The sequence below is a fragment of the Sycon ciliatum genome, chromosome 8, assembly GCF_964019385.1.
Source record: "Sycon ciliatum chromosome 8, ocSycCili1.1, whole genome shotgun sequence".
Taxonomy (NCBI): domain Eukaryota; kingdom Metazoa; phylum Porifera; class Calcarea; order Leucosolenida; family Sycettidae; genus Sycon; species Sycon ciliatum.
This window is the reverse complement of record NC_088650.1, coordinates 32,892,758-32,909,069: the sequence shown is the minus strand read 5'-3', so window position 1 is coordinate 32,909,069 and position 16,312 is coordinate 32,892,758. Positions and strand designations below refer to the sequence as shown.

Here is a 16,312-nt window from a genome sequence, read left to right as displayed (position 1 = left end):
CTGCTACTGCTGCTGCTGCTGCATTATTGTTCATTGTAATGCAGCTGCTGTGGCTGAGGACATCATTGGTGGTAAGGACGAGGCCAGCGTGGTACGCGTGCGTATGTACCTTGTCGGCAAGTACGCCACGGGAAAGTCCAGCTTTGTCCGGGCACTGCTCGGTGAAGAGTTCATTGAAAACGCGGACAGCACCGACTCCATTTCCATCCATCGATCCAGACTCAGAATGCATCTCTCCTCTCAGACCGCCACAGGCACGCAAGAGGCAGCACAAGTTCTTGTGGATGACAGTGAACATAGTTTCTTTGTCAATCTACTCACAGCTCGCATCCGATCATCTGTAGAACTGGTCCAGAAAATCAAGGAACTTCCGCAAGAATCGATCTTGTCCAAAGTCCAGACACTATTCACTTCATGGCTCTCTTCGTCATCTACTGCCTCCGCTACCGGCACCAGAGCATCTGCTGCATCCGCTGTCAACAATGAGTTTGCCAATGTTCCCCACGCTAATGACCTGACCAAAGTGGCACCAGATGTTATCTCTCAAGTTCGCTCATCTGTCAGCAATGTTGATAGCAGTTCAAATGAAGCCGAAGCAGCATATGCGTTTGTTGAGCTGTGGGACATGGGTGGACAGATGCCGATGTTGGTACAACAAAGCATCTCATTTTCAGTTTGTGACAGCGTGTACATTGTGACTCTTGACATGAGGTGTGACCTGGATGAGGAGGTAACGGAAGACGTCTACCGCTTCGATGGTCAGGAGATTGTAACTTCTACACCGTTGCCAGGAATGACGCAGGCTGACTACCTTCACATGTGTCTGTCACTGATTGCTTTGCAGCATAGAGCAGACACACACACTGACCAGCATCACCACCAGCATCACCACCAGCAGCAGCATCAGCAACAGCAGCATCAACAGCAGCAGCAACAGCAGCATCAGCCAGACACAGAGACGGGTGGGAGCAGTAGCAGCAATAGCAGCCACCATCATGATGAGAGTAGCACAGCCATCATGGTTGTTGTTACACATGTGGATCTTGTCGACGATGACCAAATAGAGAAGAAGAAGGACATGTTCTTCAATGCCGTGTCCAAGCTGGCTGAAAGGGCCGGACCCAACGTCAAGGTTTGTGGACCCTTCTTTGTTGACAATCACCGTCTTCAAGATCGCGTATCTCGCCACAGCCAGCTTGCTGAAGCACAGCAAGAGCTCTCTAGAATTGTGTCTGCCTTTCCTGTCCAAGCAATTCCCTTGATGCAAGTGAAGATAGAAGAAGCTATTTCTCTCCACCAAAAGGAAATGCTGCGCTATGCAAAGGCTGGGTGCAGTGATGATGCAAAAGCTACCAGTAGTGATCAGCAGCAGCAGCAGCAGCGGCAGCGACAGCAGCAGAGTTTTGTTAGTATGGACTACCCACAGTTTGTAGACTTTTGTCGGCATGTTAGCGGCAAAGATCTCACCACTGCACAAGTGTCTGATCTACTGCACCACCTTCAGCAACATGGCACAGTGTTTTGCTGTGACTGCCCGCATCCACTCACTTCAAGTGTCATTTTCCTGGAACCCCAGCAGCTGCTACTCAACTTTGTACGCTTGATGACCTTCCCTCTAAAGGAGACAGCTTTTCCAAGCACCTCAGCAACATTAGTCAGAGATGTGCAACACTTTCGACGTACGGGAATTGCCAGCGCTAGGTTGATAGAGAAAGTTTGGTATCCTCTCAGCCGTGTTGTCCAGCTAGCTCTCTGCAAATCCATGTGTTACTTCAACCTGGCAGCAGAACTTCAGCCCGCCAGCAATGCAGCCACCAGCAGTACAGCCACCAGCAGTACAGCCACCAGCAGTGCAGCCACCAGCAGTACAGCCACCAGCAGTACAGCCACCAGCAGTACAGCCACCAGCAGTACAGCCACCAGCAGTACAGCCACCAGCAGTACAGCCACCAGCAGGACAGCCACCAGCAGTACAGTCAACAGCAGTACAGCCACCAGCAGTACAGATACCAGCACTGGAGGGTGTGGCAGTAGAGTCGGCGGCAGCAGCAACAGCAGCAGCATCAGCAGACAAGACAGATGTCCGGTTGTCACGCCAGGCCTACCCGACCTCTTCATCCCGTTCTGTTGCAACCAGGAAGCATTACGGTTGGTTTTGGAGGATGATGTCCCCTTTAAGCTACCGTTTAACCACCTCAGTTTCCCTGGGATGCTGTTTCCTCCACCACTGTTCGGTCGCTTAGTCACCTACATAATTCATCGTATGAAGAAAGAGTCAGCCAGTCTTCAATTCACATCCAGTGCGGCATCACTGAATTTGGAGGTTGGTTGTAGTCAAGTATGCCTCTGCTGGACACCGACAGGTGTTCGCTTAGAATGCGCTGCTGCTACACCATCCATACTTGCTGATGTGGCTTGGGATATGAAGAGTGCAATTGTTGACTTCACACAAGTTCTCAGCACCCAAGGGTACCAGCAGTTCACAGTTGTTGGTGAGTCTTTCGCCTGCACTTCCACTTCATGCCAGGATCGCCTGAAGGAATGCAGCAGTCCTGCAGAGGTGCTGGTGCACTCGTCATGGGTGTTGCTGACCAGCTTGCACAAGAAGCATTTCTTGACGGCGTACGAGTCGGATGGGAACACCGCCCTGACCTTCAAGGCTACGTGTGCTACCTGCGAGGAGAAGGTCATTATCCCGAGGTCCTTCTGGCCCTGGCTGCGTAAGGATGTGCCATTTGTCCAAGCTGAGGTGAGTTGTGAAGATTTTCTTCCACTGTCTTGTATGGTTTCAGCATACACTTGAAATGTCAAGCTGCTAGAATAGATACTTTGCTGCAATATCTACACCATCATGTGACTGTGATCATGTGACAGTGATCATGTGACAGTGATCATGTGACTGCGATCATGTGACTGTGATCATGTGACTGTGATCATGTGACTGTGATCATGTGACCGTGATCATGTTCATGTGACTGTGATCATGTGACTTTAATCGTGTGACGGTGAGGATTTGACTGATCAAGTGACCGTGTGTCGTTTATTAGTTTTCATTATTTCTTCAAGGAGAAGTATTTTCTTTTCAGCAATACTCAATAGAATTCTACTTGATCAAAAGCTGGCATAGAATTGCAATGCACTACGAATGGAGGATAATTATTATTTTACGGTATACGTCTGTGGAATGGGCCTGACTGAACTTTTCTCTTGTTTGTGTTTCTTGCCTGAATATCTTCGGATTTCTAAAACGGTTTCAGCAGCCACTAGCAGCAGCAGCAGCAGTGCCACCAGCAGCAGTGCCACTAGCAGCAGCAGTGCCACCACCAGCACCAATGCCACCACCAGCACCAATGCCACCACCAGCAGCAGTGCCACTAGCAGCAGCAGTGCCACCAGAATCAGTGCCACCAACAGCAGCAGCAGTGCCATCAGCAGCAGCAGCAGTACCACCAGCAGCAGCAGTTCCACCACCAGGAGCAGTGCCTCCAGCACCAGTGCCACCAGCAGCAGCAGCAGTGCCACCAGCAGCAGCACTGCCACCAGCAGCAGCAGCAGCAGTGCCACCAGCAGCAGCAGCAGCAGTGCCACCAGCAGCAGCAGTTCCACCAGCAGCAGCAACAGTGCCACCAGCAACAGTCCCACCAGCAGCAGCAGTGCCACCAGCAGGACAATCAGCAGCAGCAGCATTACCTCTGCCATCACCATCATCATCATCACCAGCAGCAGCGGCAGCAGCGGCAGCAGCAGCGGCAGCAGCAGCATTAGCACCCGCAGAGGCAGTTTCATGCCAACCGTCAACATCACCGTAAGCACATAGACTTGCTGTAATTGAAATCATGTGTACATGGTACAGGTATTGCTTCACACCTGATCTCAATTCTACCTTTTATATGCTAATAGCAATGTTACTCAAAGTCCCTAGCACTATTTTTGCAATGTTACTGGAAGTAATGCCATCATAACGAGGTGTTCTCTTGCTTGTGTGTGTGTGTGTGTGTGTGTGTGTGTGGGTGTGGGTGGGTGTGGGTGTATGTGTGGGTGTCTGTGTGTGTGTGTGTGTGTGTGTGTGTGTGTGTGTGTGTGTGTGTGTGTGTGTGTGTGTGTGTGTGTGTGTGTGTGTGTGTGTGTGTGTGTGTCTGTAATGTCCGATTTAGGGAGAAGCTTGTGGCAGAAGATGGTTTAGCAAAGGTACTCCAACCAGAGCTTAACACTAACCAACCATGTAAGTCACTTCAACACTACCGAATAATATTGATTTCTACAAATATATGCATAGTGGTATATGCAAATCGTGAACTATAACTTATGTCACCTTTCGCGTGAAACTAAGTTAGTCTGAGTTTTTCACAACCACAGGATTGCGACCACCTGCTACAGTAGACTCGTACGCCCAAGAACCTCCAGGCTGGAAATCTAAGAACGCCCCAGCCTGGATTTAAGAACGAACTCCAAGATTTCGGAAAGGAAACGCTCGACAAACGAAGTGGGAGCTAATAACTACAATGCAATCTTCTGAAAAGGAGAGGGAGAAAGAGACGTGATATTTGAGCGCGGTTTGTTTTGCAAGCGGATTGCACCTTCATGATCTTGTCCGAGTACACGAAAAACAAGTCCGCAACCACACACTCTTGTCGGGTCCTCGCGAAAACATCACCCAGTGCAGCGCTACATACTACACGTGCATGTAAAATCTCTCAAGTGCTGTCCAGCACCTCGCCGATTGGCTTAGGAACCGCGGTCTCATCTTGAATGAAACGAAGACACAGATCATGCCGATATCGCCAGTACGATCCCAAACATTTGACTTGCAAGTGCAATGCAATGGACTGCCTCTGCCAACTGTTCGCTCTGCGAAATATTTAGGTCTCCACTTTGATGCGGACATGAGCTGGAACACCATGGTCGACCACGTCGCAAGGGGCGTCGCGTCAAAAGTTGGCGTGCTCAGACGATACGCTACATTCCTGCCTTTTCAATGTCGCATAGCCTATTTTCGTTCTTTCATTTTATCACACTTTATGTATGCCGCTTCTGCTTACTTACCATTTCTCACGGCGTATCAAAGTCGACGGCTTAATGGGCTCTTCAAGCGTGCTGTACGCACAGTCTGTAGGGTACCTCCGGGGACACCCACAAGCAATATTCTTACACGCATGAACATCCAAACATTGACCACATACGCCAACATGCACCTTCTGGTTTTTATCTGGCGTTGTCTCCATGACTCCTGCTATCATCAGCATGTTGTTCGCTAACTTTTTCAGCCGCAGTAATTCCACTCAAACTCGTGGTGGGCACAGTAATTTACTGATTGTCCCAGCCAGCCCAACTGCATACCTTGCCAAACGTGTTACCTATGCTGGGACCATCTTATGGAACCAGATCCCCGCTGCGGTCAGGCAAGAAAGAAAACGCAATCGCTTTAAGTCAATGGCTCTTGCCTTTTTGCTTACCAGATAAATAAGCCTCTTTATAAATGCTGTATGCACTGCTCTTTCCGTTATTTTCTTCCTATGCAAGTCGCAACTCCTGTTTTGAGTTGTTTTTCTTCTCTCTTTTTCTTTCCCTACTAGTTGCTGTTACACTCACTGATCCTTATGCACAGATATACAGCATTCCCTCACTAGTGGGACCATTGTTATTAGGCTAGGGCCTGTTTTGGACTTCCCACTCTAAATAAAGAATACAAACAAACAAACATGTAAAGTGTACAACCGGTACATGTAGCGCAAAGTGCATTGTACTCGTACATGAGCGTCACGGGTCATGTTGGACGCGTAAGAACGCGAAATAAGAACGTAGCCTGGGGCGCTGAAAAATAAGAACTTTGCTAGGCTGGCCCTCTGAAACCGCGTTCTTGGGCGTACGAGTCTACTGTAGGACTAAGGCGCAGATGCAGCTCATAAAGCGGTAGAAGATGAATAGATCTGAGCTAGCAAACAGACTGAAAACCTCATTTGCCCTATCCATGCTTCCCTTGTGCCAAGCCGCCAGTTTCCAATTAAACTACTCGTATGGGTTTCGTCACGGCTGGAAACATCCTTACACGTCCAAGCAGGACTTAAATTTGGTCGTGTGTATGAACATTCATCCATTCTTACGACTCATACGAGTTTACATATATATATGTAGGACTCAGTGAGCAGTCACGTCTCGATGACCGATCACGATCCCCGTGACCAATCAAACAGTCACAAATCCCCGAAGAGCAGTCATAAAGTCACACACCAGTTTGAATCCCGATGACCAGTCAGAAACAGCCGCGACTTTCTCTGTGAACGGTCACAGGATCCACGTCAATATATTACGACTCAACTGTAGGCATTCACGCGGTCAGCATACTTTTTTCCTTCACAGGTTTCAGAAGTGAGCAAGAAAGATTTCGATCAACTCTCGATCTCCGCGTAGTTTACTTGTAGCTCGAGTCTGGTGTGTGTGGGCTCCTCTCCAAAACGAAGGGTGGTCGAAAATCTTGCAGGCTTCAGATAGAATCTCTTTTGAGAGGACGTTCTGGCTAGTAGGTTGTGCTATTCATCATATTTGAAGAACAAATTTCGTCGTTCAGAAAAGCTATTTCGGAATATTTTCAGTCATGTAATTTTTGCATGCCGATCTTGCTAGAGCAGAGACTGACTTCAACTGATCCAGCATGCAAGCAGCACTCGATTTGTGTTTTTGGAGAGGATGGGTGACAAGATTACGGAGTCAGAAGTGGACATCGTCGACGATGCAGAGACGAAAATATAATGAAGATGGAAATGAAAATATGTTCATTTCCAAGAAGGTACTGAGTACATCAAGCACCTTCGTGTGTGTAGCTCTGTCTTTCTTGTGGAAGACTCCACAGAAAAACAATGTCCAGCTTGTTGAAACTGAAACTGCCTCTCAGTTGAAGTCGTTCAGGAAGACATCTATTCAAGACATCATTGATCCATTCTCAAGAACCATCGTAAGAAATTAAATCAAGTCATGTTTATCGATAAGAATGGCGAACTAGACCAGAGAAGTGTGAGTGTCTTGTTTTGACTGCAGGAAACTGTATTTCAATATTCTGGCTCAACGTAGTGCTTACGCAGTTTACTGCTTCGAACACATCTTCATTTCTACTCCCAAAATAACTCTGTAAAATTTATTGATGCAACATTATGCATCATGATCTTTCTCGTTGTGCTGCTATAACGTGTATAAGTACATGCATACGAGTACTGTGTACCGTTTACTGTCTCCTTGTCAGTGTTTTTGGGCGATCCTCCACACCTTCATTTGTCTTCCAATTATTAATTTTATAGAAATATTCACTCACTTCAACTTCTTTTGATTGCTGGTGCGAATGTAGCCTGCGATGCCTGCTTGTTAGTCAGAGTGCACCAGACATGTATCGATATGTATGTCTGACGAGATGTTCTTGAACTGGCAGGCATGCTGCTTTGCTTAGATAAGGTTTAGAATTGGGTGCTCAATGGCCTGGAGGAATTAATCATGTTTGCGATCAGTATCACCAAGAGTACGGTTCTTCCGTCTACGCATCTCTTCTTGGCTTGTGGATTGGTTGAAAAGAGATAAAATAATAATACAGAAGTACTTGTGTCCAAGTGTCGTCATGAAAACAAGTTCTACCTCCGTAACTTTGTCCGCAAGGTCACGTGAATCTAGCTGGTAGTCCCGCTGCCGATTTGTGTGTGTGTGTGTGTGTGTGTGTGAGTAAGTGTGCGCGCGCATGTGTGAGTGTGTGTGTGTGTGTGCATGCGTGAGAAAGAGAGTGTGTGTGTGAGAGAGAGAGAATGTGTGTGTGTGTGTGTGTGTGTGTGTGAGATTTAGAGAATGTGTGTGTGTGTGTGTGTGTGTGTGTATGTGTGTGTGTGTGTGTGTCTCAAACTCTCTCCCCCTGTCTCGGGGCGGCGTGGCCAAGCATTTGGCAGCTGTACACCAGGCCAGGTGTGTGTGTGTGTGTGTGTGTGTGTGTGTCGTTCCAAGTCGTCATCTTCGTGCGGTAGTTTGCTCCACTCGCGGGCTTGCAAAGCCTCGCGAAGACTCTGAGCGTTGGCTCATGGAATGTTCGCTCTGTTGTGGAGAGTGATGGACCAGTTCTAGCGGCAGCCGTGAGAAGAATCGTTTCCGATGATAAGCCAGAGCCATAGCTGCTGGAGATGGCAGTCTCGAACATGGTCTCGCTCGTCGTTCTATATTGTCGGCCCCGTAAGGGGACACGTGACCGTAATGGCAGTGTTTACCAGGACCAGGACCAGGTGTGTGTGTGTGTGTGTCTCATACTCTCTCTTCTACTCTCCCCCTGTCTCGGGGGCGGCGTGCCTAAGCATTTGGCAGCTGTGCACCAAGCCAAGTGTGTGTGTGTGTGTGTGTGATGTAGAGAATGAATGACATATGTGCGTGTGTGTGTGTGAGAGAGAGATTTAGAGAATGAGTGTGTGTGTGTGTGTGTGTGTGTGTGTGTGTGTGTGTGTGTGTGTGTGTGTGTGTGTGTGTGCGCGCGCGCGCGTGTGGGTGTATGTGAGAAAAGAGAGAGAGTGTGGGTGTATGTGTGTGTAATGGTGTGGGCATGTGTGGTCCCGAGCTCTATTCTATGTCATTCACGCTGGAACTACTGCTGCATAGCCCCAAGTCTGAAGACTTGGCAACTTCACGCCTGCACCTGACTCTTGCACTATAATACCCGTCGCCTATGATACCCCTCAGAATTTCCCACCTTGCTCCCCCTTATGTTCAGGCTGCCCGTTTAGGAGCCATCAGTTGCCTGACGATCGTAGTAATACGTGAAACTCAAAGTTGTGACAAAGCCTCCAATCTCTCTTGTAATACAGAAATACCTATATTCTGCCTGTGACTACTCACAGAGAAAGAGTGGTCACAACTGTACATTCCGCATGTAACTGTTCGCATGGAATTATAGTGGTCTCAACTGTATTCTGTGACCGGTCATAGGGAATTATAGTTTCCACAACAAATCCTGCAGTACGAAGCACCCTGCGAGCAGTCACGAACTGTGTACTTTACACATGTACATGTATGGTGATTTGTGACTGGTCATGGGGCATTGTGACTGGTAAACTAATTTGTGACTGGTCATGGGGGGTTTGTGACTGTTTGACTGGTCACGGGGACCGTGATTGGTCACGGGGCCTTGACTGGTCACTGAGTCCTACATATACATACAATCAACTTTGCGTATAACGACGCTCGGCGGTGCATCAGAAAAGTGACATTCGCGAAGTGTCCTTAAACCCGAAGTCTCATTATAATTATGTACTTGGTCCGACTTATTAAAATGTGCGTTTCGCTTCGAACGTCAACCAAACAAATCCAAATAATCTCAGGACGGAATAAACTATCCAGCTACATAACACTATCCTTCAGTTGTCGATTTGTGATGTTGAAGAATAAATGGCTCCAACTCCAAAGGAGGCAGCGCCTCAGGATCCTAGTCGACTAGAGCATTTTGCGTCCAAATTTTGTCATCAAAGGACTCCTGTTGCTTCTCGCGCAGCACAGAGAAGGCCTGGTGCTGAAATCAACACCCCACTGCGATGAGGAATTGTCATGAAGTACCAGAAACTCCTGGGCGATCATTCTCGAGTGCTTCCTGGCGGATTGAAATCGCTGCAGTCGCTGGTTTCTTGGCAGAATTTCAGCAAACGCGTCATCCAGAAACTCGTGCAGAAAGCACCAGCATCACTCCGTCCAGTTTACTAATCTCTCTCGCAGTCGTTCACGATGTGGGGGCCGACGAATCAAGATAACAGAAGAGATCATCGAGAAATTGATCGATATAAATAACCGCCCTTCAGGTCGACTTTCAGGCGACAACCTGGCTGGAAAACTGAAGCGCAGAAGGGGTGCACATACGGTGCGTGAATGGTGCGGAGTCCTCGGAGCGGCGTTCGCGATGCGTCACAAGAAGATCGCCAGTCTCCGGGGCAAGTGGATTTGTGAAACCGGCAGGGAAGAGCATGCACGCATGCACGCATGGTCTGACTGCATCATATGTATGACAGTCATGTCAACGCAAATAATTATATCGGACTCAGTACGCGCGCGGCACATGCACACACGGTGATGAGAAGAGTTTTTTTTTATGCGTGGTGGTTTACTTGTTCGCCTCATTTGAAGGTGTCTTGGGAGCGTCAGGCGGAAACACCTACAGCCACCATTCAGGCAGTCGTTCTGCACGAGGAGGAGGCGAAGTCGATCGTCTAAATCGTGCCTATGGAGTGAAAAAATCAAGGAAGCGCAGTGTAGCTTGGAGGAGATGAAAAAATGTCGACGTTTTGCAGGTTGACGCACTTGCAGATGCGCCCTGAGACACCAGCAGCGATGAAAACTAGAAGGTCAGGCCAAGAAACGACACAGTAGTTATCTATCTACCGTCTCTTGGTTGTTTTTTAGTACAGGTGCTCCTTTGTACATATGCTTGAGTTTTGAAGCGAAGCGCACATTTTGATAAGTCGGACCAAGTATTACAGTTAGATGGGCACTTTCCTCTGGGAATGGAAATTCTGTTGTTATTCACGAATTGTGGTTATATCCGCAGTCGTTATTAGCAAAGTTGACTATATATATACATACCCAACACTGTAGACAGCAAGCTGTTTCGGCCATTGAGCCATCATCACTACATCTACAAGCTTTTTAAACTCGTTGCTGTTCCGGTGTGGATGTGTGTTTGTGTGTGTCTGTGTGTGTGTATGTGTGGTGCATGAGTTTGTGTGTCTGTGTGTGTGGGGGGGGGGGGGGTTGGCATGTACAAAAGTATGCATGGCAAAACTGAAATGGAGCCACATGCATGTAGCACAACAGTGATTTAGATGCCAAGAATCCTTGCCAGGTTAGCCATTGCCATGGTATAAGCGTACTTAGATCAACCACTGATGATGTACAGGTCCAGACTGGAGTGATGCACATCAACACTCTAGAACCTGCTGTCTGTGTTAAAATAACGTGTACGGCTGGCCATAAATCATTTTTTGTATGTTTGTTCATGTTTTTATGCCATGTATATCTTGCTTAGATGAGGACGAAAGTTCGTACGGCAACCCATTCAAACAAAGTGCCTTTCTAACCGATATCTCACCTTGGTTGGGCACATTACCAGCAGGAACATTTCGTTATATGGCGCAAGAGGCCGGGTTCTTCGCCGATCTGCAGCAGATAGAGGACTTGAAGAGAATTGAGAAACTAGATGGAACACGCACTCACAACGAAGAGTTGGTCAACATTGTAAGCAGCGAGGAACAGGCCGGCTACATCAAGCTGGTGAAGATCATCGAACGCTGGGGTAAATATCCCGACAAGGTCGACAAGATGAACCAGCTTCTGCCACGACGCGCCCGTGTGTAAACGGTAGGTTGCGTTCATTTCTTGCACTACCTGAATCCCGAATAAGTCATTGCAACATACGTCTCTTGTTTGGGTGTGATGATCTATTTCTCATCAGATATTGTCCCAGTTGTGATAGAAAGTATGTATCCGTTGTTCATAAATCAAGTTGAAGAAAAGTCAAAGTTCCTTATGACTGGAAATTTGGAGCACATGACTTTATATGTACCATATTTTCCGGAGTGTTAGCCTCACCTTAAAACACCTGAAACTATTTGAAATAGTGTTCATCAGTGTGGATTTACGTGTATGAATGTGTGTGTGTGTGTGTGTGTGTGTGTGTGTGTGTGTGCGTGTGTGTGTGTGTGTTTGTGTGTGTACATGTGCATGCATCCAATCCATTCTGGCTCCGGTGTGTATGTATGCTATAATGTGATCGTCTTCGTGTCCGTGCGGTATTCTCTGTTTGCTCCGTCACAGATTGAGGTTTCAAGCACTTCACGCAGCAAGTGCTGGTACTGTTCTCTCTCTCTCTCTCTCTCTCTCTCTCTCTCTCTCTCTCTCTCTCTCTCTCTCTCTCCCTCTCTCTCTCTATCTCTCTATCTCTCTCTCTCTCTCTCTCTCTCTCTCTCTCTCTCTCTCTCTCTCTCTCTCCGTGGTGTGTTCTCTATGTTACTGACTGGCTATGCTGTTCATCAAATCCATTCTTCCTTAGTCATATTTACCAAATTGTAGCAGCATTATGTTATGCTTGTTCGCTACCCCACTAAATATTTCCTTCCTCTATATAAATGTACTCCCCCTCCCCACCCCTTGTCCCTACTCCTCCCCAGTTTTTGGTGCACTGAAGTGTCGCTGAAGCCGAGACCTCAGGTCGGCGGAGATGCTCCAGTTTCACCACCACAGTTGCGTCTGCAACCACCTCTATCATGCAGTATTCTGTTCTCGAGGTTCGTGGTTTCTCGTAAAAAAAAAGAACTAGTACAGTAGGTTAGACAGTAAAGACAGCTAATTGTAGAGGACCACACCAGGTTACTTTGCCCGTTGCAGAATTACTACTTATAGTCATGCAGATACTTGAAACTTTTCTTTTGAATTTTATGAATGCATATATTGGAATATTTTCGTTATGCCGAGGTATACCGAGTAGGTTAGACTATTTTAGTGATATAAAATATTTTTGATTAAGTTTCTTTTTTTCGAAATTCCAGTCACTTATACAATGTCATGTACATACGCAATTATTACAAAACGTAATTTTAAGTTTGCGCTTTCAGAATTTCATTTTCACTTCAATACTGTAACAGTGCCATGATTTCAGTACCATTGGTGGTGGGTCACATGTTGTACAAACTCTAAAACAAACATTTTCTTCTCATCAGAACTTGGATCTATGGTGCCTCGTCTACAAAGTTCAGTTAAAAAATTCCTTGAAGATAGAGTCAGCCTGGTAAATAACAATCTAGGTTAAAAGAACAACTAATGAATAACCACACATGACTTAACACCCAGTGACCATTTGACTACATACTTCAAGCTCACTAATAACAAGAGTGGATTAACAAGAGTGTGCAACTCCGGATCTCTTCTGCACTATCTGCAGATACCCCGAATTTTTTGTTGATATCACCTTTTTTCAGGAAAACGTGCATTTTGCCGCAGAGCAGTGTGAGAGCACGTGCTGGGCACCGACCTTGTAATGTAAAGCCCGGCCAAGTGCACGAGGACTTACTTTCCAAACGACTCGCAGCGCGTGCGTCGTCGAAAAGATTACGTCAACGAAAATATTCCGCCGCGGGCCAACCCATCCCGGAGTTGCACACTCTTGTGTATCTACTCTTGCTAATAACATACTCCCGCGAATAGCGATGCTGTACTCATGTACGATGGAGCACAATTACCAAGCAAGTGGCGACATGTCATTTCGTTCAATTTCCCAATATTCCCATGACTAGATAAGCATGTTTTCTCTGTCTGCGTTCATTAGGAAATGCTGGCGATAAAAATACAACCAAATTCTATTGTATGCAGTATGCACTCATTTACACAGTACGCGGAGCACAGCGGACTAGTTATACACCCAAACAGAAGAAAATACACCCTGCCCACTTTGAAAACAAATGTTTCTCACTTGTGCACCCCGTAGAGCTGCCACTGTTGTGCCAAGGCCCATTGGCGCATGGTGTGTATACTCCAAATCTACATGTACGATGATCGGTCACTGCTGGCGTTTGTGCTCTTGGACAGTGCAACGCTGCGTGAAGATAAGTTGTGGCTCCACAATCGCTGAGAACGCTAGTGTGCGTCCATGGAATACTAAAACACAATAAGCGTGGCGTGGCGCAGCTAACGCCCACTTGGATGAATCGGACGACAGTGGTCGCGAGTGCATTCTCCTTCCTCGGTGAACACTGCTGGACACCATGTTTGATGATCCACCAAACACCATCGGTGCAGGCCGCGTTTTTCGGAACCAGAGATTTGTTCGTCCACCAACAATTGAAATTTAAAATGTTTCTCACTTGAACACTCTGTAGAGCTGTCGCTGTCGTGACAAGGCCGTGTATACTCCAAATCTACATGTAGGATGAAGAGTAACAGTTACAGCTAATAATGAAGTTTGCGCTCGTGGACAGTACAACGCTGTGTGAAGTAAATAATTATTGTTGCCCCACAATCGCTCAGAATGCTAATGTGTGTCCATGGAATACTAAAAGACAATAGTCGCGGTGCAGCTAACGCCCAACGTGGATGAAACGGACAACAGCAGGGGCTACAAGACACTATACTTGATGATTCACCAAACACCAAACACGGCAAACACCATCGTTGGGGGCCAAGTGACAGTTTTCCGGCAACAGTGACTTGTTCGTCCAGCAACTACTTGTAACTTTGAGTATTTCTTCAACACTTCGTAGAGCAGCCGCGCAAGGCCTTTCCTTCACGTTAGGGTAGCGATCCTTCCTAGATGCTATTGCCACTCATTGTTACTTTTTACTACAATTTGACACTCTAGTAGTTTTTCTCCGAAAATAAAGTCAGCTGCCATCAGGCATTACTGAGTACAGAGTCAATTACACTTCGCCTAGATATAATACATGTACAGTCGACCTACCCTTATAACGATAACCCCTATAACGATATTACCCTCATAACGATATTTTTCTGCCAAACCAAATCACTCCATTGACTTGTGTATACAATGCCTTACCTCTATGACAATATTGCTATAACGATATCACCCCTATAACAATATAAAATGGGCTGACCAATCGACATTTTCCATTTTATAACAATATCCAGCAGGGAATATGTACAGTCCACTGTCAAGGTAGGGCAAGCTTCACTTGATAAGTCGCTGGAACATGACAAAATGCAATTGGGGCACCAGTGGGCACCTTGCCATGTACATAATGTGCATGTACATAAGTGTTTGACTCTATGAAGAGTGTAAAAAATGAACTAAATTCATGCATTATGACGTACATGTACAGTATGTGTATGAATGAAGCAGTTACCCTTATAACAATATTACCCTTATAACAATATTTCTTGGTCGGACGCAAATATCGTTATAAGGGTAGGTCGACTGTACTAGGCCTAGCGCATAGCGCCTGGACTTGTTATTATTGTTTTTATTGTTACACAATCACGATGACATAGTGCCAATAAGCATGTGATGCGGGCGATTTTAACCAGCCATGGTGGGGACAACTGAGAAAAAGAAGGAGAAGAAAAAGAGAAAAGAAAAGAAAACAAAAGGAGTACTATAGGAACCTGGAGAGAGCAGTATGACGATTAGGCTAGCAATGGAAAACAACGAATTCAATTCAATTCAACTTAGGCGCGGGCAGAATGGAACAAAATGCAGCGAAGGTGTCACGAGACTTTACCTCCTGCGGAAGCCGAGACCAATGAGAATAGGACTTGAACAGAGGGGATTTTAAAAGGATCGATGACCTGGCAAGTGGGAAATGGAGAGAACATCTAGTACGCGAGCTATTATTGAACCAGCTTAAATGCGCAAGTGCATGAGGAGGAGCAAGTTGAAGCTTAATACGGTGAATGAATTTGCGTGCCGAGTGGGGAAAGCGTTCTGAGAGGGGGGAAGAGGAAGCCAAAATGTATAGCGTCTGAGAGGAGGTCAGAGGGGGCATGCGAAATATTAATCGAAGTAATTTACGGTGGGTGACTTCTAACCGATGCATAAGAGCGGAGGATAGACCGGAGGACCAAACGAGAGAGCAGTAATCAAACAAAGGAAGAACATAAGAGTGATAAATTTGTATTCGACAACCATGATGTAGATGGGAGATGTGAGGAGAAATGCAGCCTATCGCGGAGCAAACTCGCTTTTCAATATAGGTTACGTGCGAATCCCAGGACAAGTGTTCATCAAGAAATATACCAAGGTGTTTGTGATTTTTAACAATGTTGATAGCAATGGGATCATCAGGGAAAGTAAAAAGCCGAGTCGTAAAGAGGGTGAGGTCACTGGAGGGTCGTGGGGGGATACAAAGGATTGCCGTTTTCGACACATTGGGGCGGAGTTTCCACTTCGACATCCAGCCCACAACTTGATTAATGTGATACTGTAGCGAGTCGCAGGCTTGCAATAAGCCTGGCTCGGTTATATGGAGCGCTGTATCGTCCGCGTAAAGTGAGGTATGATCCAAACCTGCCAAATCATTAACGTATACTATGAACAATAGAGGCCCCAAGATAGAGCCCTGGGGCACTCCAGAGTGGACTGTTAGAGGGGCGGACAGAGCATGTCCAATTCGGACACTCTGTCGACGTTCAGTGAGATAGCTGGTGAGCCACTGCAGACACGTCCCGGCTACGCCAAACGCTGCTAACTTATGGAGGAGACCCCTTGTCCAGACAGTGTCAAATGCTTTGCTCAGGTCGAAAAAACATAGGAGGCTAAACTGCTTCTGATCCTTGCATTCATATAGCTTCTGCACAAGCCTCAGCAACT

The 16,312-nt window shown here is 46.7% G+C and overlaps 1 protein-coding gene across 1 annotated transcript in view; it reads left to right on the top strand.

Annotated features, from left to right (window-relative positions):
* LOC135822817 (uncharacterized) overlaps window positions 1-12,709 on the top strand; it is a 32,324-nt gene extending 19,615 nt beyond the window's left edge. The window contains exons 7-11 of the mRNA XM_065335652.1: window positions 45-2,749; window positions 3,258-3,805; window positions 4,155-4,222; window positions 11,024-11,355; window positions 11,812-12,709. Of these exons, the coding sequence (XP_065191724.1) occupies window positions 45-2,749; window positions 3,258-3,805; window positions 4,155-4,222; window positions 11,024-11,352 (3,650 nt within the window). The 3' untranslated portion in view covers window positions 11,353-11,355; window positions 11,812-12,709. The remainder of the gene's footprint in view (window positions 1-44; window positions 2,750-3,257; window positions 3,806-4,154; window positions 4,223-11,023; window positions 11,356-11,811) is intronic.
* The last annotated feature ends 3,603 nt before the right edge of the window (window positions 12,710-16,312 follow it).